At 35.6% G+C, this 24,285-nt stretch overlaps 1 protein-coding gene across 17 annotated transcripts in view; it reads right to left on the bottom strand.

Moving 5' to 3' along the window:
• The window catches only part of PLS1 (plastin 1), a 135,035-nt gene that overhangs the window by 5,865 nt on the left and 104,885 nt on the right, over nucleotides 1-24,285 (bottom strand). For all 17 annotated transcript variants that reach the window (XM_054681122.2, XM_054681132.2, XM_054681125.2 and 14 more), the window contains 8 exons: nucleotides 23,591-23,756; nucleotides 23,367-23,509; nucleotides 21,386-21,478; nucleotides 17,942-18,137; nucleotides 13,203-13,281; nucleotides 9,713-9,827; nucleotides 3,770-3,903; nucleotides 3,185-3,308 (listed from right to left, as the gene is read on the bottom strand). In XM_054681122.2, coding sequence (XP_054537097.1) covers nucleotides 3,185-3,308; nucleotides 3,770-3,903; nucleotides 9,713-9,827; nucleotides 13,203-13,281; nucleotides 17,942-18,137; nucleotides 21,386-21,478; nucleotides 23,367-23,509; nucleotides 23,591-23,756 — 1,050 coding nt within the window. The remainder of the gene's footprint in view (nucleotides 1-3,184; nucleotides 3,309-3,769; nucleotides 3,904-9,712; nucleotides 9,828-13,202; nucleotides 13,282-17,941; nucleotides 18,138-21,385; nucleotides 21,479-23,366; nucleotides 23,510-23,590; nucleotides 23,757-24,285) is intronic.

Genomic DNA, 24,285 nt, shown 5'->3' with positions numbered 1-24,285 from the left:
TTTCTTATTTGCCACCTTCCCTGAATAGTGAGCTCTTTGAGGGCACTATGTAGCCACAGCGACTAGCAAGGCACCTGACACAGGGCAAGCTTTGAATATTTATGGAATAAATGAGCAGTATGCTACACAGCTAATCAGTAGCTCAGCCAAAAGTCAACCCAGGGCCATACAACTCCAAAGCTTGGCTTTCACCTTGTGTGTAGACAGACCTGGATATGAAACCCAGCTGTTCTGCTTAAAAGCTGTATGACAGTAGACAGTTATTTAACTTCTCTAATGCTCACCTTTTTGCTCAGAGTATTTAGAAAATTAAACAATGTGTAAAGTGCTTAACACAGTGACACGAAGGACTCAATAAATGGTAATTATGATTATTATTTGCTGATCTACCACATTCTCTGTCTTCTTAGCAAGGGAAATTTATTTTATGGCTAAAAAGGGTAAATTTGTCTTTTCTGAAATTCCTATAGTGCTACCTTGTTTATAATTAAAATTTTTCTGCTAGTGCCACTTATTATAGCCTTCAAACATAATGCCTTCTGTAGTTGGAAAAATACCTCCCTCACCTCAACTATGTTTTAGCATTCACTGCCTCATTTCTTAACCATTTGCACTCTCTTTAAAGATTTTATCATTAAGCATATGCAAAATGCCAAGCACTTTTGCGATGTTTCTGCCACCTCAGTTCTAAGTAGAGCCAAACTCTCAGGTCGGCTGTTCTCTAGGGTTGCTCTCCCTTAAAAGGTTTATGCACTCCCATTTCTCAACCCTTTTATTCAACTGATCACCAAGTCTGTCTTTCCAGTTTTAGTATCTCCTTTCACCACCCCCATTTTCCTAAAATTACCTCAAATTCAAGCTTAAAACTGAACTCATCACCTTTTCCAGGAAGTAGCTGTACCTCATGGCATCCTCATTTCTATTAGTGTTATCTGTTTTCCGGTTACCCATGCCCAAAACATGAAGAGTTTTGGCTCCTCCCTCCCTCCTTCTTCCCCAAATCAGGAAGCCAAATCCTAGTTCTTCTTTTGCAATAACTTATAGCTTTCTAATCTTACCATTTCCATTCCCAGCCCCGGCCCCCTTATTACATCACACCTTGAGTACTGCCTTGGATTCTTTTGCACTGTCCTTGCAGTTACACTATTCTCCCTCGCCATCCTGTTCACTACATTCAGATTGGTATTCCTAAAATAATTGCCTTTCTTATTACCCCCTTTACTCAATATCCTTTATTTAGGCCAAAATCCTCCACAATCTTGACCCAATTTATGTCTTGCGCAACATCCCTTAGGAACCGTCCTATTTCTCCTAACTTTCTGAGACATGCCTTTATTCAAGATGGACCCTTCTAAGTTTGTTATCCCCCTTTCTCTCCACTAATTCAAATCCTCCCACCATCTATGATGTTCAAATCCAGCTGTCTTTATCGGCTCTTCACTGACCATTCAATTGGAAATGATCAGACTTTTCATCCATAATATCAGTTGCATTACTTGGATTTTATTACTCTATAGTATTGTTACCTTCTCAGTTATACAATCTTTGTCTTTAAAATAAATGGTGAACACTCTGAGGGCCAAATTAATTTCCTATACTTTATGCCTTTTTCTTTACTTATAAAAGTTACTTAATAGGAGCTCAATAAATATTAATTTGCTCCTAAATATTTTCTCATATTAACTATATACATGTTTAATATTTTCTATAATGTGCAAATGCATATAATTTCAACATAACAATTTTAAAGAATAACTGCCAATTAGAGAATTTTATAATACAATCCCCATTGCTATTTTATATTTTTGTGTTTTATGTTTAAAACACAGAGAGACAAATCATGCACTGAAAATTACTTCAAAAAAAACAAGCAGTAACAAAAACTCAATGTCATTAGTTTCTTCCAAGATAGAAAAGAGGGGGTGGAAATCAATTGAACTAGGACTCAGGCAACGTCTCTGCCAATATCCAGCTGTCCTGTTAAAACCGTTTTGGGTCTTAGTTTTTGGCAAACATGAGAAGATTGAACTGATAAATTTCTGACATTTCTTTCACTTTGCAATGTTGTTAAGCATATAGAGCAAAGGCAAAGAGAGAAATAAAAATGGGTAGATAATCTCTTAGGATAGCTTAGTGTTTCATCTCTTTGTACTTTATTTCAGTAAAAAAACCCACAAATTTATTGCTAGTTTTTCACACATAATAAAATCACAAACACAAGGCTCACTGAATGAATGTGTACAAGCAGACATGCTTATTTGTAGCTAACATCGGCTTGCATGCAAAAGCAAAACACAATGGAAATGCATGAAAATTAGTGGGTATGTACGTACAGATTACATTTTGAGTGCTTTATGAATCATCCACAAATGCTTGGAAGTGAGTGTTAAGTGCCATTATGAAGCCAGATGACAAGATTTTTTTTTTTCCTACCAGTTTTCTCAATTCCCACTTGAATCGGTTTGGCTGGCTCTGTTATGCCTTGGAAATGATGTCAATACAATTCTGAGACTGCTGCTAGGGAGCACAAAACATTATAGGTCCTATATAAACAATGGCTTCTTATCTTTTTCATTTGATAACTGGATTTTTTTTAGCTCTATTCTGTTTATTTTTTAAGATTAGATTACCAGAGTCAGATAATATTAACCTACATTTATACTTAACTGGACAACCAATCAAAAATTTAGTAATTAAAACTGAATATTTCAAGTTTACACAGGCCAAATAATTAGTATGCCTAAACTCATAAATCATGTTTCTGACATACAACATTAATATATTTCTAAACCAAACCAATGTAATTTCCAATAAAAATTCGTTCCTGGCCAGGCGTGGTAGCTCATGCCTGTAATCCCAACACTTTGGGAGGCTGAGGCGGGCGGATCACGAGGTCAGGAGAGCCAGACCATCCTGGCTAACATGGTGAAACCCCATGTCTACTAAAAATACAACAACAACAAAAAAATTAGCCGGGTGTGGTGGCGGGCACCTGTAGTCCCAGCTACTCAGGAGGCTGAGGCAGGAGAATGGCGTGAACCTGGGAGGCAGAGCTTGCAGTGAGCCAAGATCGCGCCACTGCACACCAGCCTGGGTGACAGAGCGAGACTCCATCTCCAAAAAAAAAAAAAAATTCCTTCCTATACCTACAAAAAAAAAATTTTTTTTTAGGACTCTTGATTACCTTGAAGCTGGAAATAGAAGTCTTTTTGTTTGCACTTTTAAGAGTCTGATTGACCCATTTAATTATAATTTCATCATTTACTTTTTCACCCTCTCCAAGATCCGATAACACATTCAATGTGTACCTGCAACAGAAAAGATGTATATTTGAGACTGAAAAGGGTGAAATTTGCTTTCACATAATTTATATCAATGTTTAGATAAATACTTAAGAAATAGTTCAGTTCTAATAAATATTTCTAATTTTAGTCTGGCATTTGCACCCAGTTACATTCCAAAGTTACAAACCTCATTAATCAGAAACAAAAACTACTACATGGTATTTTTAAAACTTAAAGCAATTCCTTATGAAGCCATTTTTAAGAGGCATTAATAAAAGTGATAGTGTTTCTGGATATTGACCCATTTTTAAATAAAATATAATTTACAAAAAAACCATAATCAACAGTAAATCCTTTAAAAATTAAAATATTTTGCATTGTATATTTCTTCTGTGTTCATTATTGTTCAAAAATAGCTAAAAATTTGGTTCAGATTACTTGTTGGAGGAAACAGGCAGTGTTGCTACCAACATATCAGCCTTTACCTTCTCATCAGCTGCCATACCAATGCCAGGGTAAGTGTTGAATTCCCTTCATTTAGGTCCTGCCCAGCAATGCCAACCAAGGAGAATTTGGCCTTGTTCTTCCCAAGTTCCACTGCATAGTTACAGTTTTCAATCTATAAATAAGTAAAAGTTTGGGTATAAAAAGATTTTTAAAAACATATTCCAGAATAGGCCAGCCTAGTTCAGCCATCTGAAAAACAATTATGATGACACCTTAAATTTATATGACCAATTTCATAATAATAACCCAGGGAAAGCAAGGACATAATTATTTCCATTTTATAGTTGAAGATATTAAAGCACCAAGTGGGTTAACCTAGATAGAGGAACAACTGGTCGGAAAGTTTTAAGATCCCTTCCTACTCTAAAAATCTTGACTATCCAGGCCGGGCGTGGTCGCTTACGCCTGTAATCCTAGCATTTTGGGAGGCCAAGGCAGGTGGATCACCTGAGGTCAAGAGTTCGAGACCAGCCTGGCCAACATGGTGAAACCTCATCTCTACTAAAAATACAAAAGTTAGCCAGGTGTGGTGGCGGGTGCCTGTAATCCCATCTACTCAGGAGGCTGAGGCAGGAGAATCGCTTGAACCCGGGAGGTGGAGGTTGCAGTGAGCCAAGATCGTGCCATTGTCCTCTAGCCTGGGCAACAGAGCAAAAACTCCGTCTCAAAAAAAAAAAAAAAAAATTCTTGACTATCCAAGATGAAATAGCTTATTAATGGCACATCTGTGCCTAAAAACCTAGGTGTCCTGCTTTCCTTTCATAGAAGTAATAGATGATGTTTTGTGTAGATTTAAAATTTAAAAATAGAGAAGAAAGTAATTGTTTTATTAAGAATCTAACTTCATCTCCGATATTCTTTACCCAGATCTTACTTATCCTCTGAAATTCAGCTTTTGGCCCACTTTCTTCAATAAAGGCTTAACCTTAACTGTACCAGCTAATAATGATCTATCCTTTGCTTGAACTCCTAAGAATGCTTACTTTGTAATGCTTATGCACCATCTTCTACTATACTTAGCCTTGTATGTGTTTCCTTTCAACAACTAGAGTATAAGCTTCTTCTAAAGGACAAAAATTTTTACGTGCACAAATCTATATCATACTGTCCCCACTCCCAGCACAATGCCCTGCCTAAAGTAAGAATCTGATACATAAACACCTAATAAATTGTTTACCCTCCCCAACCACAATACTTCTTTCCAGTGATATAAGTCCAGTTAGGTCCTTTCTCTAATAATTTTTTTATCTATCCTGGAGTCAATAGGGTTTTTTACCTGCATCATCTACTGCTGTGTTTCTTACATCAGAACTTATAAATTCTTACGTATCTGAGTCTTTTTGCTCCAGTGAAATTATAAGCTCTCATAATCTTATATCACCAGTAGGAACAAAAGTGCTTACACTAAGTACTTTTTGGAATAAACACTTAAAAGGAGAACACTACTTTTCTTAATTTTCTTCCACGAGTTAGTTAAGGTACCATTACAAAACAGTCTAACCTAAGGTACACAGATACATTTTCCCCAATAGTAAGAAAATATTTGCAGGAAATGTGAGACAGCTAATACAATAAAAGAATTTGTACAAATATATGGTTATGGTTCTTTAAAAAAGAGAATCCAAATTCCCAAAGTTCAATTTACTACAAATAAAAATGGAAGATCTTTGGAACCTGCTGTAACATCTGCCTGGCTAACTTCACAAATTGAATAAAATGTTTGATATATATTCATTTTTTTAAAATCCAAGGAGAAGCTGGGTGTGGTGGCACATGCCTGTAGTCCCAGCTACTTAGGCTGAGGCAGGAGGATCACTTAAGGGCAGGAGTTCAAGGCTGTATTGTGCTATAATCACGCCTGTGAATAGCATGCACTCCAGCCTGGGCACCATAGTGAAACCCTACTTCTAAAAAGTTTTTAAAAGAATTTTTTAATGCAGAGATAATATTCCAAAACATTTTTTGGAATCATATTATAGGCTTAGCCTGCTTGAAAGAAATATATGCTGTAAGAATGTAGACTTTAAAAAATAGAATAGATTCCTAATTTATGGAAAATAACATTAGCACTTGAATTATTTAACACTGTGTACAGGAGAGTAAAAAGCCAGCATATTTACCATGGACACCCATTTCAGTGGGAGAATTTTATAGCAAACTGCAGTAATCACATGTGTAAAATGTGTTTCAATGAAGAGCCATCTGCTTTACAGTTCTACCAAAGTTCCTAAGGGAGATGATGGTGAGAAAGGAGTTCAGGGTTGCTAGTATAGAGGCCTAAGAATATATTGATAGGACCAGCATTGAAAGAGAAACTGGAAATAGGTGCTAGCATAAGGGAAAGCATATATTCTTTTATGGGCAATATTTGGTTCCAAATTTGGCAGAACACTTCTAAGAGATCTAGAGAGGTACCAAACTAGAGAAAGAATGAGAAATTAGGTTCCTAGAGGTAATCCATGTGTATGGTAGCACAGGTTGAGTATCCCTAATCTGAAAATCCAAAAATCCAAAATACTCCAAACTCTAAAACTTTTTGAGCACCAACACAATACTCAAAAGAAAAGCTAATTGGAGCATTTCAGATTTTCAGCTTAAGGATGCTCAACCAGTATACTGCAAATATTCCAATATCTGAAATATGTCTGGTCCCAAGCATTTTGGATAAGGGATACTCAACCTGCAATTAAAACACTAAAAACAGATCTGCTCCCTGAGGGTGTAAATATAAAAGTTAAGACCTTTGGCCCAAGAACCAGGCCTTGGAAATACTGAGTTCTCAGGCTAAAAGATGAAGAACCTATGCAAGGTAAGAATGAGCACAAAGAAAGCAAGAAAAACTTGGAGTGCAGTCTCACAGAGTTAATGGAAGAAATGATTACTGTATTAGTCTGTTTTCACACTGCTGATAAAGACATATCCAAGACTGGGAAGAAAAAGAGGTTTAATTGGACTTATAGTTCCACATGGCTGGGAAGGCCATAGAATCATGGCAGGAAGCAAAAGGCACTATTTACATGGTGGCAGCAAGAGAAAATGAGGAAGATGCAAAAGCGGAAACCCCTGATAAAACCATCAGATCTCTTAAGTCTTATTCACTACAATGAGAACAATATGGGGGAACTGCCCCCATGATTCAAATTATCTCCCACTGGGTCCCTCCCACAACACATGGGAATATGGGAGTACAATTCAAGATGAGATTTGGGTGGGGACACAGCCAAACCATATCAATTACCAAGTACTTTAAATGCTTTGGACAAAAATGAAGCTTAGATCATTTAGACAATGAGAAGAGTTACATAATGGGACACAAGGGTTCAAGTGAAAAGAAATACTTAAAAGTAAAGAAGGCCGGGCACAGGGGCTCACGCCTGTAATCCCAGCACTTTGGGAGGCCAAGGCGGGTGGATCATGAGGTCAGGAGACAAGACCATCCTGGCTAACACGGTGAAACCCCGTCTGTACTAAAAATACAAAAAAATTAGCTGAGCGTGGTGGCAGGCGCCTGTAGTCCCAGCTACTTAGGAGGCTGAGGCAGGAGAATGGCATGAACCTGGGAGGCAGAGCTTGCAGTTAGCCGAGATCATGCCACTGCACTCCAGCCTGGGCAACAGAGCGAGACTCCATCTCAAATAAATAAATAAATAAATAAATAAATAAATAAATAAAATAATAATAATAACGAAGAAGAAAGGCTATTTTAATGGTGCAGCTTTAAGAACTTTGTAAGTGAAGGAAAGTGATATGTATTGATTATTGCCCAAATTCCATAAAATAATTCCCTGTGATACTGTGTCATGAAAGTACTGCTTCTTCATTTTTTAAACATCTTGAATTTATTTCAGGCTTTATGTTTCATTCTGTATTTGTTGAAAAAGTATTCTGCATATGATTCGTTTGTGACATATGTATTTATTTGTAGTTCACATTAAAATTCCAGGTATAATGAATGGTTAATTTCTGTTTTCCTGTTACATTTTGCATTCAAAATTTTGGAGAAAAAACTTACATGAAATTAGTCAATAAATTTTCTGAATTCTACTCCCATGAAAAGAATTATATGCAAATCAAATGAAATTAAAAATGCAGGCAGTCCAATGACTAGAAATGCTGAAAAATACGAGTAACTCTTTATAATTATACCACCCATTTAACTACTTTAATATTATGATGTATTTCCCTTTAAAAGTCTTTTAAAATTTTTTTCTTTAAAATTAGTGTCTATAAATACATTTTCATTCTATAGATGTGGAAAACTAAAAGTCCCTTTTGAATACATCTCTGTATGTGTTATGTATTTTGAACAAATTAGATTCATATTATGTATATATATAATTTTGTGTCCTGCTCATTTCCATACCACTATTACTAAAACACTATTTTTTGTTTGTTTGATTATACTTTAAGTTCTGGTATACATGTGCAGAACATGCAGGATAGTTAACATAGGTATACATGTGTCATGGTGGTTTTCTGCACCCATCAACCCATCATCTAGGTTTTTGTTTTGTTTTGTTTTGTTTTTTGAGACAGAGTTTTGCTTTCTCACCCAGGCTGGAGTGCAATGGCACATCTCGGCTCACTGCAACCTCTGCCTCCCGGGTTCAAGCCATTCTCCTGCCTCAGCCTCCCGAGTAGCTGGGATTACAGGCACCCGCCACTACGCCTGGCTAATTTTTTGTATTTTTAGTAGAGACGGGCTTTCACTATGTTGGCCAGCCTGGCCTCGAATTCCTGACCTCATGATCCACCTGCCTTAGCCTCCCAAAATGCTGGGATTACAGGTGTGAGCCACTGCACCCGGCCCCCATCATCTAGGTTTTAAGCCCTGCATGCATTAGGTATTTGTCCTAATGCTCTCCCTCCCCTTGCCCCCCCAACCCCTGACAGGTCCAGGTATGTGATGTTCCCCTCCCTGTGTCCATGTGTCCTCATTGTTCAACTCCCACTTATGAGTGAGAACATGCAGTGTTTGGTTTTCTGTTCCTGTCAAACACTATTTTTAATGGCACATTTTACTTCATCTTATGGGTGTATCAATTTTATTAACCCTTTACTGAACAACTAGGTTGTTTTCTTGTGTGCTGTATAAACATTGCTATGATTAGCATTTTGCCACACAACTTTGTGTCTTTCTGATTTTTTCATCAGGATAGGTGGAAAAAGGTGAAATTAGGTCAAAAGATTTTTTGGAAGATTAATATGTATTGACAAACTGGTCTTAGAAGGATTATACAAATGAATACTTCCTCTTACATTGGATGCAGTTCAATAGTTTCTTGTTTTAAATTGCATTTCTTTATTCTGGGTGAAAAGTTTTTCATATTTCTATTATTCATCATTATTTTTCTATGAATTGTTCATTCATGTGTCTTTCCCATTTTGCTATTACTATTTCAATAGCTCTTCAAATTTCTTCCCTAGAACTCATAATATTCACTTTTGTTTACCATGTACCATATTGTAGTTGTTTGCACACATATTTCCCTAATTTATTTAGGCTTTCCTGAGGACCAACTCCATGCTTTATACTTTTTTTTTTTTTTTTTACATCCTGCATAACACTGTATAGGTATTAGGTAATTGATAAATATCTGTTGAATAAATGAGTGGATAACCAATAAACATTCTGAACGTTATACCAATTGTAAAAAAGAATACATTTACAGGACATCTCAAAGAACATTAAGTACTATGACTTGATAAAGATGAAAATAGTTATATAAAGTGTCTGACTAGAGGGATTGCCTTCATCTTTAAATTTATTAAAGCAAACTTGTAAAAAGGCTATTAAGCTTAACACATTTTGGTCTGAATCAGAATTGTGGGGACAGAGCACGTTTAACTTCATGAAACTCTAAATTCTTTGTTTCATATCAGAACAATAACAATATATCCATGGCCATTATTTCATTCACCTTCTTCATGTTCCCTCCAAGGGCAGGATAAGGAGGTTTGTTGACATGGCTCCAGTTGACTGGCACTCGGATCATCTCATAGAGCTGAAAGATCACTAAAGCATCTGCAAGGTCACTAAAACAGGAAGGAAAAGCAGATAAAGGAGGAGGAAATGTTGGGTATTACCTAATTTTATTAAGTACACTGGAGATAGACTTATATCTTTAAGAACATAAGTCATTTAATTCTTAAAGAATGACAGGACATATCATTTGACCCAGAACTTCCAGTCTAAGAATCTGTCCAAAATGTTTACATAAATATTTACAAAGGTATACATCCAAGGACATTCATTGCCACAATATTTATAAATTTGGAAACAACTTAAGTGCCTGGCAGTAGGGAGCTGTTAAGTAAACTATACTATAAACTCCTTGGACACCATTGGACATAAGATATGAATGCTTTGATTCATTCATATCTCTGTGTATTGATATGAAAAGCTTTGCAAGACATATCAAATTTTAAAAAGAAAATGGCAGAACACTTCATACAATTTGATCTCATTTATTTAAAAAAATTTAGAGTCAAATGTATTTATGTACCTATATATGCTAAGGACAGTTAATAGCAATTACCTCTATTAGGTAAAGAAAGAGGTCAGGAAAAGGGGAGTATGAGAGAGTAAGGGTGGAATGTTTTATTTTATTCCATATACTTACATACTTCCTGAAACTTGTACAGTAAGAATAAGTTCCTGTATTATTTATACATTATTTTTTAACTTAAAAAATAATTACAGGAAAATCACAATAGCTACTCAGTAGGCAGCTGTTTGTGTTCAGGAATGAGGGTTAAGAGGAAGGAACTTATGAACAAGTAGGAATTCTCAAAGTAAAAATATTACTACTTTGGATTCAGAAAAATATGTTCTCCTGAGAAGGTTAACGTATGGCTGTTTAGTCTATTTTCAATGCTGTATGCTAAGGACATAAAGCAATAGCAATTGATTTTTTAAATTGCTAGCTTTGTGATATATTATATGGCTTTTCTCCTCCAACAGCTTGTCCAATAAGTTATGTTTCGCTAAGGTTCATATTAAATTACTTTGCATTCTCTGAGCACAAACCATATGGCAGTGAAGGGAGCTGGGCCCAGTACTGGGTGATACAGGGAGAAAGTCTGATATGAAGGTAATTAAGATCTGAGTAGATTATCTTTAGGCACATGAAACATTCTGTATAAAAAAAAAATCACTGAAGTATTTCTATAGGTTCTGGAATCTTATGTTTCATGTATTTTTCTTTTTTACTTTAAATGAATTCATTCTCATTCCTGTCTAGTATGGTATTATTATTATTATTATTATTTTGCAAATAGAACTGAGGTCCAGAGAGTTTAAATGATTTCCATAGACTTCAAGATGAGTTCTAGAACGAACTGGTCATAGAAAAACTCTAGGACTAATAGTTCTTGAAATATATAACATTTTAGAGAAGAGAATTTTCAGTGAAAATCTAGCTGTTTTGGTATGGGCTGGCTATACTATAGGCAGGAACCTAAAAATTCTTGGGGGTGGGTTTAGGAATATGATGCAGACACAATTCTATGGACACATGGTTTCAGTGTCAACTAGATGTCCACCTATTGTTCTTCTACATCTGACGGTTCTCCAAGATTATGTTACTTTTAAGAATTTTCTGAAAGTAACAGTTCTTTTTGCAAGAAAAAATACTATATGCTCAGAAGCCCTATGCTGGTATTTCTTGAATAAAGATATTCTTCAGATATCTTTAGCTAAAAGGTTTGGTCAATTCTTTTCTCCACTGTCAGTGATAGAACTCTAGTGTTCCTGACATTTATGAAATAATTACATGAGTATCAACAAATCTTAATCTGCTATTTTTAAGCTTACTCTTTAATTATAGAAAAGTACATGCTCATGGTCCAAAAAAATGCAATCATGTTTAAGTTACTAAGATTAAAAGTAAAAGTCTTGGGCACGGTGGCCCACGCCTGTAATCCCAGCACTTTGGGAGGCCGAGGCAGGCAGATCACCTGAGGTCAGGAGTTCGTGTCCAGCCTGACCAACATGGAGAAACCCCATCTCTACTAAAAATACAAAATTAGCTGGGCATGGTGGCACATGCCTGTAATCCCAGCTACTCGGGAGGCTGAGGCAGGAGAATCACTTGAACCAGGGAGGCAGAGGTTGCGGTGAGCCGAGATCACGCCATTGCACTCCAGCCTGGGCAACAAGAGTGAAACTCCATCTCAAATAAATAAATAAATAAATAAGTCTCCTTACTATTCTCTACTCCTACTACCCAGGCTACATAGAGTTTTCTATGTACCTCTCTAGATTTTCTTTTAAAATTCGAATACAAATATCCACACACTCAAATTGTAAACAAAATGGGATCATACTAGACCTGTTATTCTTTTTTCTTGACTATATATTATAGACATTCTTTCAAATCAGTCCATAAAAAGTGAATCCCTCCTCACCTTCAATATTTGTGTTTTAACTTCCCTGCTACTGTAACAGGAGCTCTGGTCTAATTGACGTATATCTCCTCATCCAGCTGAAATTTACACACTCTTTAAGAGCTTTACAAATATGGGTCTATCACATCAAAGCCAGTTACCATAATAAGGTAACACTGGTTTTCAATTTTAAAGAACATTGTGAATAAACACCAAGGAGCAGAAATTACAACATCATAAATCCTCAGTGAACCAGTGAACTTGGCCTGTTGTGACATTAATCTTCTTTAAGGAGTTAATCATAATCTTGTTTAAGGAGTTTCTTGGGTATATAAATTATTAATACATTTAGCTAATTAGAACTTTTTTCTAAAAAAAAATACAACTAGCTGAAGTTGGCTTATTTTGCACTTTATCAAGGCAGGCTGGTAGATTGTATAATAAAGAGAGAAGAATGGTTTCCTCTCATCCACACTTAGAAAGATGCATCGTTAGCCCAGGAATTGATTTAGTAAAATATTTTCTTAGCCCTACTAATGTCAATAATGTGTTATCATTTTTTAAACAAGAAAGAATGAGATAAGCTATAACAATTATTCAAGGAAAACAAGTTACTTTTACAAATTAGAAAAAAATATACACAAAAATTATGGAATAATTAAGGTTTTGGCAAAAATAAATGAAAAATGACATAATAAAAATACTGATATAACAACAATTTATCAGTTATTACTGTTACTCTAATCTGTTAAAGTTGAAATTATTTTTACAATCAATAACTATAAAAGTAAGGATTATCTTTACTGATTTATGTATATCATCAAAAACATAACTATTATTCCTTTTTTGAATAGTAGCTTTCTTTTAAAATCCATTGTATTGCCAATTCCCAGCATCCTGAAACTCTAAAAATTGGCTAAAATTCTTGCAACTTGAGAAAATGTTCCATTTAAACATGCCTACAGTTTGAAACTTGAAAAGTTGGACCCTGACAGTAAAGCTGAAACACAATAAAATATTTACCTGTACAAATGATTAATGTATGGGTTGACTCCCAAGGAATTCATCCAGTTCCGAAATGTTCTCTCTTCCTTGCTCTCTCCTAGAGTAGACACAAGCTCACACTGATGACTCAGGACAAAAGGAACCAGGAACTATATGTTAAACCATTCTAGCAGGTACAAACTGGTCAAACCTACCTTGCCATGGTTCTTTAGATACTACAGTTTCTTTAAAGGGAGAAAAAAAGTCTCTTAATGCCAAAGTCCCTTCTTTCCTACTATCTAGGAAGCCTCCATTTGCTCTAAATCTCTCCTTCTAGATTCCCTTTGATGTCTGTGAACTAGTACTGAGCCATGGGTTTCTCTACCTAGAAATAACAGATACACTTCTGTGGTCTATAATTATGATTAGATGCAAAAGGGATTCACTAAACATTAATAAAAACAAAATGTTTTCGCAGTCAGGGTAACATTAGCACATTAAACACAAATAGAAAAGTTATACCTTTCTCGGTGCAGTGTTTCTAAATTTGTACAAATTATGGTTTTACATAGGAAAGTTTCTCAGCACACAGACCTACACTTTACACCACACAATGAAGGGCAGAGGGGATTACAGGTAAATATAAAAACACACAATGAGGGGAATATAACTATTTTACAGGCTTCCTGAGTTAGTTTAGATTATCATTACTGAAAATACATAAGGAACACAGACCCAATACAGGTTGATAAGAGAAAGACGGATTTCATCATAGTAAGTTCCTGGACCTCAAAGATCCCCTCAAGGAGATAACTCCTTCAGGTGCTGTTATTTAACCATATCTCCCTGAGCATTCCCTTTGTAACAGTGCTTACATCATCTATAAGGAAAATGTGGGTCATAGTATACCACAAAGTGAGCAGGGATGTGGGCTGGCTCTGCCACTGTCTGCCTTCTAGTCATCTCCTGATTGCAAATAGTTCTAAGTAACTATCATGATTATTTGTTCTTCGGCAAAGTTATTAGACAGTGGAATGGCCTAGTTTACATCTTATCAGCAGACTCCTGAAAAACTGAAACATTTATACCTGTCATCACTTCTAAGTTATAGGCAAGTTCAAGTCACTCTCTAGATTTTGGCCCATGTGAGACTCACAGGACAATTTGGCACATAAATCTATAATCATCTGCGTTCCAGGGGCTCATTCGTATAGAGCGATTGCAACAGTCATCTTCACATTGAGTGCCAAAGACAGTATAAACCTGCACACCCATGATAGGAACGCAAGCCTTGTCAGATCTAAAGGATTCTGTTATTTGTGCCAACTGTTCAGGAAATAATCTACCCACTGTAGTTTCATGTGATTTCAATGCCATTATCTAACAGCTTTCCCAGAATCTGCTTTAATTATTGCTCTATTATGTAGCCCTATCATTTCTTGCTTAAATTTTGTTCCCTCTGGTCTGCATAAAAGGTAACTGATCAGTCTGTTGTATCTGCTACCACCACTTTATAATAAACAGTCTACATGAGAATCTTTTTTTAAGAATAACCAAGCTAAACTAAATATTTCTAGAATCCATGCCAGCCTTATTTGTAGGAATTATTAAACAGGTACAAATTAAATCTATGAACTATCCCCAAAGTGACATAAATATAAACATACTATGATCAATAACTTGATGCCTTTGATTTGGATTTACCTCTCAGTTGTTTCTCTATCTATCATAAAGATATATATATACTTTTTTCTAATAGTTACGGAAGTTTTACATTATTTCCATCTAGGAAAATCTAAATGTCTTAAAATTATGAAGATTAATAGTGCCATAATGGTTTAATTTTTAATTAAAATATCCAAATTCTGTTGAACCTAATGATGCAGTGAATAATATTTTAAAATAACTAAACTTGCATTTTGATTGAGTTCTGAAACTATCTTCGGGGGTTCATATTTCTTCCTATTGTTCTCAACTGATTATATAATTATTTTAATTTTTGATACCTGGAAAGTAAAATAGATTTTATAAATGAGCATTTATTTATCTAATAACATTTCAAAGTGTCTTGGTAAATAAATGCTCAAAGCTAGAGGCACTATGCATTTGTGCAACAGCCATGGTAAAGCATTACAAAGATATATGTATTCCAGATTGGAAAATGTTGTCTGGATTATAGACAGCTAAAGCAATCTTAGAAGTAAAACCTTTTTTTCCCCCTAGATCTGATATACAATTTCAAGAAGTAAAATCTTAATTGCTGATATACAAGATTGAAAGAACTATAAAACATTCTTTTCGTTTGCAGGCTCAATTTGACGTCTACAAATAATAAAAAATAGTAATAAAAATAACAAATATCTTAGAAGTAGGTTACTAAGAGGGAAAAAAGGAATTAACATATATTTAACACTCAAATGTGCTGTGACATATGAAGTGCTTTCCTCCTCCCTCCCTGACCATTAATAAACACATACTGTATTCTTTCATTCATGATCACATTTAGCTTGCTCTGTAACTCTTCAAATTAAGTTTATTAGTCTTGTTTTATATATGAAAAAAACCAAGGCTCACAGAGGTCATTCAGATTAAATAGTGGAACTATGATTTGAACAAAGTCTGATAGTTTATGGCCTGTGTACCTTCTGTAACCATAAATGAATTCTGAGATGATCTTTCTGTACGTAGCCCACATATCTGGTTCAATTTGATGTGAGCGTTTAATATTTAATTGTGTTTTATTTAATTCCCTAGAGAGAAAATTCTCTGCCAATGAGGACATACTAACATATGAATTTGGGATGTGATATGATCAAGCTTCAAATTTCATAAGGATATATTAAAACACAAATTTACAGAGGAAAATAATCCAATGACAGTCAAAGTCAAATACATTTTTGGCAGATGTATGAGGACATACATAATAAAGATGACTGATAAATATTTCCCATGTTATCTTAATAGACAGTAAATAATAATGGAAATATTTAGCAATCCTATTCACACTGAAAAATTCCAAAAGCATGCTGAACACTAGCAAAAAGAATTCAAACATGAAAAATAAGAAAGCGAGCAAGTTGGAAAAGATACCTAGCAAGAATTCAATGACTATAAAAAGCAGATCATTTTTAATATGCCACTCTAAACAATGCCTTCTACTGACAGAGGGATTTTGAAATTTTCCAGACTGATAAAACCTAACAGTGTTGCTTTTGCTTATTTTTTTTCAAGTTCTAATCTCTCACCCTAAATTTCTCTTCGCTGAAAAATCTACATTTTTTGTCTATTTTCCCTCTCAGTTACATATCTACATAGAAAATATAATCTTTATTTTATTTTACGGGACCTTCAAGAAGAATGAATTACTCATATTCTTTGAAGAATATATTTGTTAAATCTGAAACGTTGTTCATTAATCACAAAACTGTAATTATGAGGTGACAAGGACACTGGAACTTTGGTTATGGCAGTCAAGCAGAAAAAGATCATGAAATTGATTTCTCATTCTGTCTCACTGGGAAAGAAGGGATAAGTGTGAGTTTTGTGAGAGAATGAACACTGAGATCATGAATACCGCACATCATACTCTCCCTACCAAGAAGAATCCCTGCTTTCTCCAAACCAGGGCAATTAGCAAGAAAAATCTTAAGATTGGCGCCTTCCTCTGACAACTGCCTTTCCCTTCAACAACTGCCATTACCACTGCCACTGTTTTTACTTTAAGTTCTGATACTAATGTGGGTGTTGGTATGTATGAGAGTGGGAAAAAAAGAAAGGCTGGGAAACAAATGAGTAAGAACTGGGTATTGAGAATGTTTTGTTATTATGATTCATATATTGTAAGCTTCAATGAGGTTCAGTAAATATAACATAGCTAATTGATACAAAATAATATGTTATAGAACCTAAATGAATCCTTTCAAAGATTACTTGACATTTTGTCACAGGAGAAGGATAAAGATTTTACATCAAATCATGAATTCCAGTTCTCAAAATTGAGTTCTAATGTGTTTACAACTACAATATCCCATCATTATGGAAGGCAAATTAGGTAGAAATTTTATAAAATCAAAGCTTTGTTCTGCTATTCTAATTAAGTTTTATTTGTGTTTCATTCTATGGGCATATTAAGAGAGAAATAACACAGCATGAACAATGCAAAAAGTAAAATATCAACCCAGATGGAAAGAATAAATGGTACTAATAAAAAGAACATTCAGAATGAATATATTTATAGAGTATAGAAAAGTACTAAATACAGTACCTACATTAGGAGGGGTCAAATCTGCATTTCATGAAGCAAAATAGGAAAGTGTTATATATTATGAGACAGATAACGATAGACCACACAAAAGACAAATAACGAACACTGTAATTTTTTTCATGTACACTAAAAACCTTAAAAAGAGAACAATACTAGAGTCAAACTGGACCTTTCAAAGGAGAAAAACACCTACAAATAATTATTTTATTCTAATAGATAATTCATTGTCCATGTTGGTGGTAGAGCTGTTATGTGATCATTTATGAGAATATTTTAAATGTATGATAGTTTTCACTAACCTCTTATGGAGAAATAAAAGATAAGATTTACCCCAGCATTCTCTTTTAACCAAAACCAGCAACCACCTTCCATAATTTTAATTTTTCAATAGATACACATACCTACACACACTAAATTGCATTTCCCACCACAATCCCCTATCTCTGACAGTGAAGTAAGACAATACCATAAGAAGATAAATATAGCAAGTCAATTAAAGGCAGAAAGAACGCACCTTCCAGTAAATTCATATCGATGTCATTATTATTCGGCTTGTGCAGGCATGGGTATGTGTTAAACAAATTAGCTACAAAAGCTAAATTAAGTTTAGGATTGCCTGAAACCACATCTGCAGGAGTAACAAACTGCTTGCAGCCCAGTTTATCTGCTTCTTGAAGCATGAGTCCAGCACGCTTCAGGTCATTTGTCTCCTAAACAATAAAACAAAAATGGTTACAATTGAAGTTTTAATTGGCATAATTTTTATTGGTATACATGTTTATAAGCAATTACTTTTCCACAAATATATCAAATAATAACTCAAAATAAGATCAAAATGTGTAGTAATTCCAAGTCAACTTACCCATTCCTTTATTTATTTATTTATTTATTTATTTATTTATTTATGTATTTAGAGACAGAGTCTTGCTCTGTTCCCCAGGCTGGAGTGCAGTGGCGTGATCTTGGCTCACTGCAACCTCTGCCTCTTAGGTTCAAGTGATTCTCCTCCCTCAGCCCCTGAGTAGCTGGGATTACAGACACATGTCACTATGCCCAGCTAATTTTTGTATTTTTAGTAGAGACAGGGTTTTGCCATGTTGGCCAGGCTGGTTTCGAACTCCTGATCTGCCCACCTCGGCCTCCCAAAGTGCTGGGATTATAGCTGTGAGCCACTACGCCCAGCCCCCGTGCCTTTTAAGTTAAAAGGAAAAAAGTCTCTGAATTTCCTTGCTGGGATAACTGAGTTATATTTTACCCTTTTTGCTAAAATACTCAGCAAAATCCTCAAATATTGTATCAGTAAGCTCCTACTGGTTGCACTATAGATAACTTATTCAAGACCAGCTAGTAGAGTGCCCTCTGGATAACAGGCATAGTTATCATACCCACTGTACACTGAGTGACATTTCCAGAAGGCTCTTCTTGATGAAAAACAAGTTGAAATACATATTTTAAAAATTAAAATCATAGGGAAAAGCACCTTTCACAATTGCAAAACCCTGGAAACAAATGAAACAACCCAAATACCTATAAAGAGGAGAGCAGATGAATGAATTTGTATATTCACACAATGACATCCAATATGGGTAACTCTTAGAGATACAAGGCCAAAAAGAAGTACTAGAAATTTAAGTATAACATGATAAACTTTAAAGGAAGTTAAAAAGTAAAATGAAGAATTTAATTTTGTAAGGGATACATTTGGATGAAGGGAAACTACATAAAAAGAAAAGCAAAACAACAATGAACACAAGATTCAAGACTGTGGTTACCACACTGGGCTAAAACAGAGATGGAATAGGGAAGAACGGTACAGAAAATGTAATGTCAAGGTTTTAGTTTTCCTGTTAGATTGAGAGTTCATGAGGCTTGTTACAATTTCAAAACAAACAACCACACACAAAAATAAATTTAAAAATGGGTATGCACAGACCCATATGAGTATATCATGACCAAAGATAACCTACCTAATTCTGTGCACCAGAGTTGCAAAATAATTAATCATATAAATGAAATCAGAGAAAGCAACAGATTATTAAATTAACAAAGAAAAGTTACCATTGTAGACATCAAAAAATGACAATATGTGGCTAGACGTGGTGGCTCATGCCTGTAATCCCAGCACTTTGGGAGGCAGAGGCAGGCGGATCACTTGAGGTCAGGAGTTTGATACCAGCCTAGCCAACATGGTGAAACCCCGTCTCTACTAAAAATACAAAAATTAACCAGGTGTGGTGGTGTGCACCTGTAATCCCAGCTACTCAGGAAGTGGAGGTAGGAGAATCACTTGAGCCCAGGAGGCGGAGGTTGCCGTGAGCCAAGATTGTGTCACTGCACTCCAGCCTGGGCGACAGAGCAAGACTCCATCTAAAAAAAAAAACCAAACAAATAAAGACAACATGTGGACCTTATTTTAGATCCTAATTCAAATAAACTATGAAAAAAATGGCATTTATGAGGCAAGTGGAAATGTCAACATTGACTAGATATTTTGATGATGTTACAGATTGTTGTAATTTTTTAAGGTATGATAAGGTATTGTGGTTTTATTTTAAAAGTGTCTTTGTCTTTTAGAAATATATATTGAAATATTTATCCATGAAGTAATGTCTAGGATTTGCTTCAAAATAATATAGGAGAGGAGAGAAATAGGGAATAAATGAGATAAGATTGACCATGAATTGGCAGATGTTGAAACTGAGGGATGTTGAAACTGATAGTTTAGTATACTAAGTCTGTTCTCTTGAATATATTCAAAATTTTCCATAAGTTTAAGTTCCTAATTTTTTTACTTAAAATGATTTGCACATTTTACAGAGCGTTGCAATACTGTGTTTCTGAAATATGTCATTATAATAATGTGAGATATAATTAATTAGTAATGACTCAAGTTGCCTTTAAAACCAAATGTTACGGACGCCGCACTTTAAGTACATGACATATTTTCATACAGTCTATTATCTGACCAAATTTTAATGTTTAGAATTCAAGTTTGTCCAACCCACGGCCGGTGGGTCACATGCGGCCCAGGACAGCTTTGAATGTGGCCCAACACAAATTTGTAAACTTTCTTAAAACATTAGATTTTTTTGCACCTTTTTTTTTTTTTTTTAGCTCATCAGCTATTGTTAGTGTTAGTGTATTTTATGTGTGGCCCAAGACAATTCTTCTTCTAACGTGGCCCAGGGAAGCCAAAAGACTGGACATCCTGATTTAGATAGAACCATCCCTGATATTTATAACTTATGCTAAAAGAATGAGATTCCTAGGAAGTATGCTTGGTAGGTCAGAATCTGTATCAGTCCTTCCTACACCATGAGTATCTATTTTTATTTTGTATATTTCTAAATATAAGCTGGTAAAACTGATAATTGATTGCTTAAAAATCTAACAACAGGTTGTTGCTTCCTTTCCTGGCATATGCTGACAGTCAAAAGAGCACCCTGGTGAGTTCCAATTGCCTTGCACCAGGGAAACATGAATGTAGGATTGATTCCAAAAATACTCCAGGTCACAATTACACAGTTCCCTTTTTTCCGTCATGACAGCCAGTTGGCTTGACATGGAGGCTTGGAGCCTTGGGCATGGAAAAAACTTCCATAGAGCAAAGCACCAAACTTTAATGGAGGGCTGAGGGCTCTACTGGGGAATGCTGCTTGTAGAGAACTGTACTCTAAATTTGACTGTACCTGCTACTGAAATTCAAATTCATAGTCAGAAAGTAGAACAGTGGTTACCAGGGCCTGGGGGAAGGGGAAAATGGGGAGTTATTGTTTAATGAGTACAGAATTTCCCTACAGGATGATGAAAAGTTTGTAGAGATGGATAATGGTGATAGCTGCACAACAATGCAAATGTACTGAATGCCACTGAACTGAACACTGAAAATGATAAAAATGGTAAATTTTCTATGTCTATTTTACCACAATATATTTTAAAAGTTAAAAATTGCACTCACATTAATTCCTGAAAGGTCAATGGCAATGGCAGGTCCATCTTCCCCACCTTTAGGGGCAATCTGATTAAGCAGATGAAAATAGGCTCTCGAGTCCTTCAAGGAAAGATATGAAATAGCATTTTTAAAACGAATAAAATCATCATTGAATTTAGGGAAAACAAGTGCTCAAACTGAAGAAATTGCCTCTATCTCAAAGAATGGAATAACTTTAAAAATAAAGAATTACTTGTAGGTTCCTGAATGTACCATGCTGTTTCACACTTCAGAGCTTCAAAGCAATCCTGTTTCACACCTCAGAGTTTATAGCAATGCTGTTTCCTGCACCTGGATACCCTCCCTTACTTTTCCATCTGTTTACACACCCAAGCATCAACATCAGTTAAGATTCAGGTCAAGTATTATCTCCCGTATGCCTTCCCTGGATTCTCTAGGATGAACTAAGAACCCCTCTTCTGTAGTGCACAGCACCCCTTGCCTATCTTAATAAGTAAACAGTGATCACACTATTAAATCATCTAATGTCATTGTCTCCAAAGATGGATATATAGTTCTTCCCCATGCATACATTAACTCTTGCCACCAAAAGGCAGAAGCTATTTCCTGTCCTCTTTAATTTGGACGGGCCTTATGATTCACTTTAACTAAGAGAATGCTGTGAAAGTGATGTTCTGGGGCTTCCACGCCCAAATCTTAAGAGCTTCTGCTTCCTCTCTCTTAAAGTTAACCTCTACATAAGAAGTCCAACTATCTGAGACTATCATGCTGTGAGGAAGCCTGAGCTCACCATGTAGAGAGGCCTTGTGGAGGAGCACTGAGGCACCAGACATGTGACTGAGGCCTTTGTGTACTTTCCAGATGAGCCCAACTGACAGCTGAATGTAATCGAGTTAGTAATCCCAGCCAAAACCATGTGAAGCAGAAGAACCACCCAGCCAAGATGCATCAACCCACAAAATGATGAGAAATAATCATTATTTAAGCAAATTTTGCATAATTTGCTATATAGCAATAGATAACTGAAATATCCCTCTGGTACATGTTTGTCTCTGAGTAGAATTGGCAAGCTTCTCAAGAGCTGAGTCTTTGCATCGCCTGGGCATAATGCCCCTCAGAAAGAGCTGAATAAATGTTTGATTAGCTGAATTTTCAGAGATTTCAGAATAAGAGAAATCTCCCAAATAAACTTTCAAATATAACAGTGTATAGTAGATGAAAGCAGAGAAATAAAATGTCACTTCAAATTGAGAGACTGTCCTGTAGGCCATTATGGAAAAAGATAACCTGACTGAAGGTTATATAGCTAAAGACGGAACATGAATTAGAGCCAGCACTGATTACTCTTGGGGGGCAGGATAGGGGAGGACATAAAGAAACAGAGAGAAGAAAAAAGTCACAGCGACCCGGCTTGGCAATGCCCATCCAGGCAGTAACCAAGGGAAAGTTGTCGTTAGACAAAAATGCCTGTTATAGTTTCCTTGACAAGATTCTCCCAGTAGAGAGGGAAGTGTTTTAAGCTACCCTGGTTAAGGCACATACCTTAAGATCCCCTTTATTTACTGATTCTCTGTACCCTCAGATAATCTGATTTCCTGTTAGCTGGTTATTGGCAAAGTGGGAGTAAGAGTGTTAAACCAGTAAACAGATATAATTATTAGTCCAAATGAACAGACTGACATCCTCATTATAATCTAGCAGATCTCAGGCATAAAAAATGAGAAAGTGTGTTTTAATCTGTTGAGGCTAGCACCTCTTTCCTCTCACAGTCAGTTGTAGTTCTTATTAAAAGCCAATATATCTGGTTTTTAGAAAATATATATTTTGTGAATATAATTGGGGGATCTACTTCACACAGTAATGCAAATTTTCATTTTCTATCCCAAGTGTTCTTGTGAATTTAATTCAAATTTAAGTCTGAACCCCTTTTATTTTTACACTGCACATCCTTATTTCATGTCACAAATTTGAACATTTAAATATAAACCTTAATGTCTTGGCTGAAGTTGCTGATGGTATGCCATCCTGCATTGGTCAGATGGTAGTTCACCCATCGCAGCAGTAATTCCTCAGGAGAAAGCTTCATCAGCTCCTCTAGTTCCTCACCTTCATTTAACAATGCAATCAGAGCTGAGAGCAAAACAGCGAAATGTAAATTCTTCCCATAGCAAGTACATGTCAATGAACAGCAAATATTTCTAATGATCTTACCTTCATTCCTGGAAATCTCAATATCAGCAAAAAGGCCAACTTTGATGATCTGCCAGAGAAGTCCCAAGACCAAGTGAGGTTTTCCTTCTTTGAGATCTGATGCACCAATGTTGACCACTGTACAACCAATGGCTGAGGCAGAATTCAGAGCTAGGTTTAAATTTTCCTGAATTGCCAAAAAAAAAAAAGTACACATGAGGAAGTCCTTTCTAAGGTCTTATCTATAAAAATTATCTAAAAGAAACAATGGACTGCCAAATTTCAGATTTATAAACATAATATTTATACAACGAAAATACCACTACTCAAAAAAAAACACATGGTTTTAACTGTTACCTTATATGCCAATGACTTTCAAATCCCTATTTCCACCCAGACCTTAGAGTCTCCACTCTAAGCTCTGTATCTATATATGTACTTGGTTATGTCTACCTGGATGTTCTGCCAATACCTCAAACTCAACATGATATTTTTGTAAAGTGCTCATTTGGAAGCACTTCTTTAAAAAATGATGTACAATTAGGTTTTAAGATAATTTTAAAGTAACTCTTAAGATGGATTTTACAGATGAGGAAACTGCAGCACTGACAGTTTCCACAGTGGAAAGGCCAGGGTCTGATCCCAGCGGTCTCCCGAGCCCATCCTCTTTTTTATTTATTTTTTTTGAGACGGAGTCTCACTCTGTCACCCAGGCT

This window comes from Pan troglodytes, chromosome 2 (assembly GCF_028858775.2).
Source record: "Pan troglodytes isolate AG18354 chromosome 2, NHGRI_mPanTro3-v2.0_pri, whole genome shotgun sequence".
Lineage (NCBI taxonomy): Eukaryota > Metazoa > Chordata > Mammalia > Primates > Hominidae > Pan > Pan troglodytes.
The sequence above is the reverse complement of the archived record's forward strand: the minus strand, read 5'-3'. Positions and strand labels throughout refer to the sequence as shown.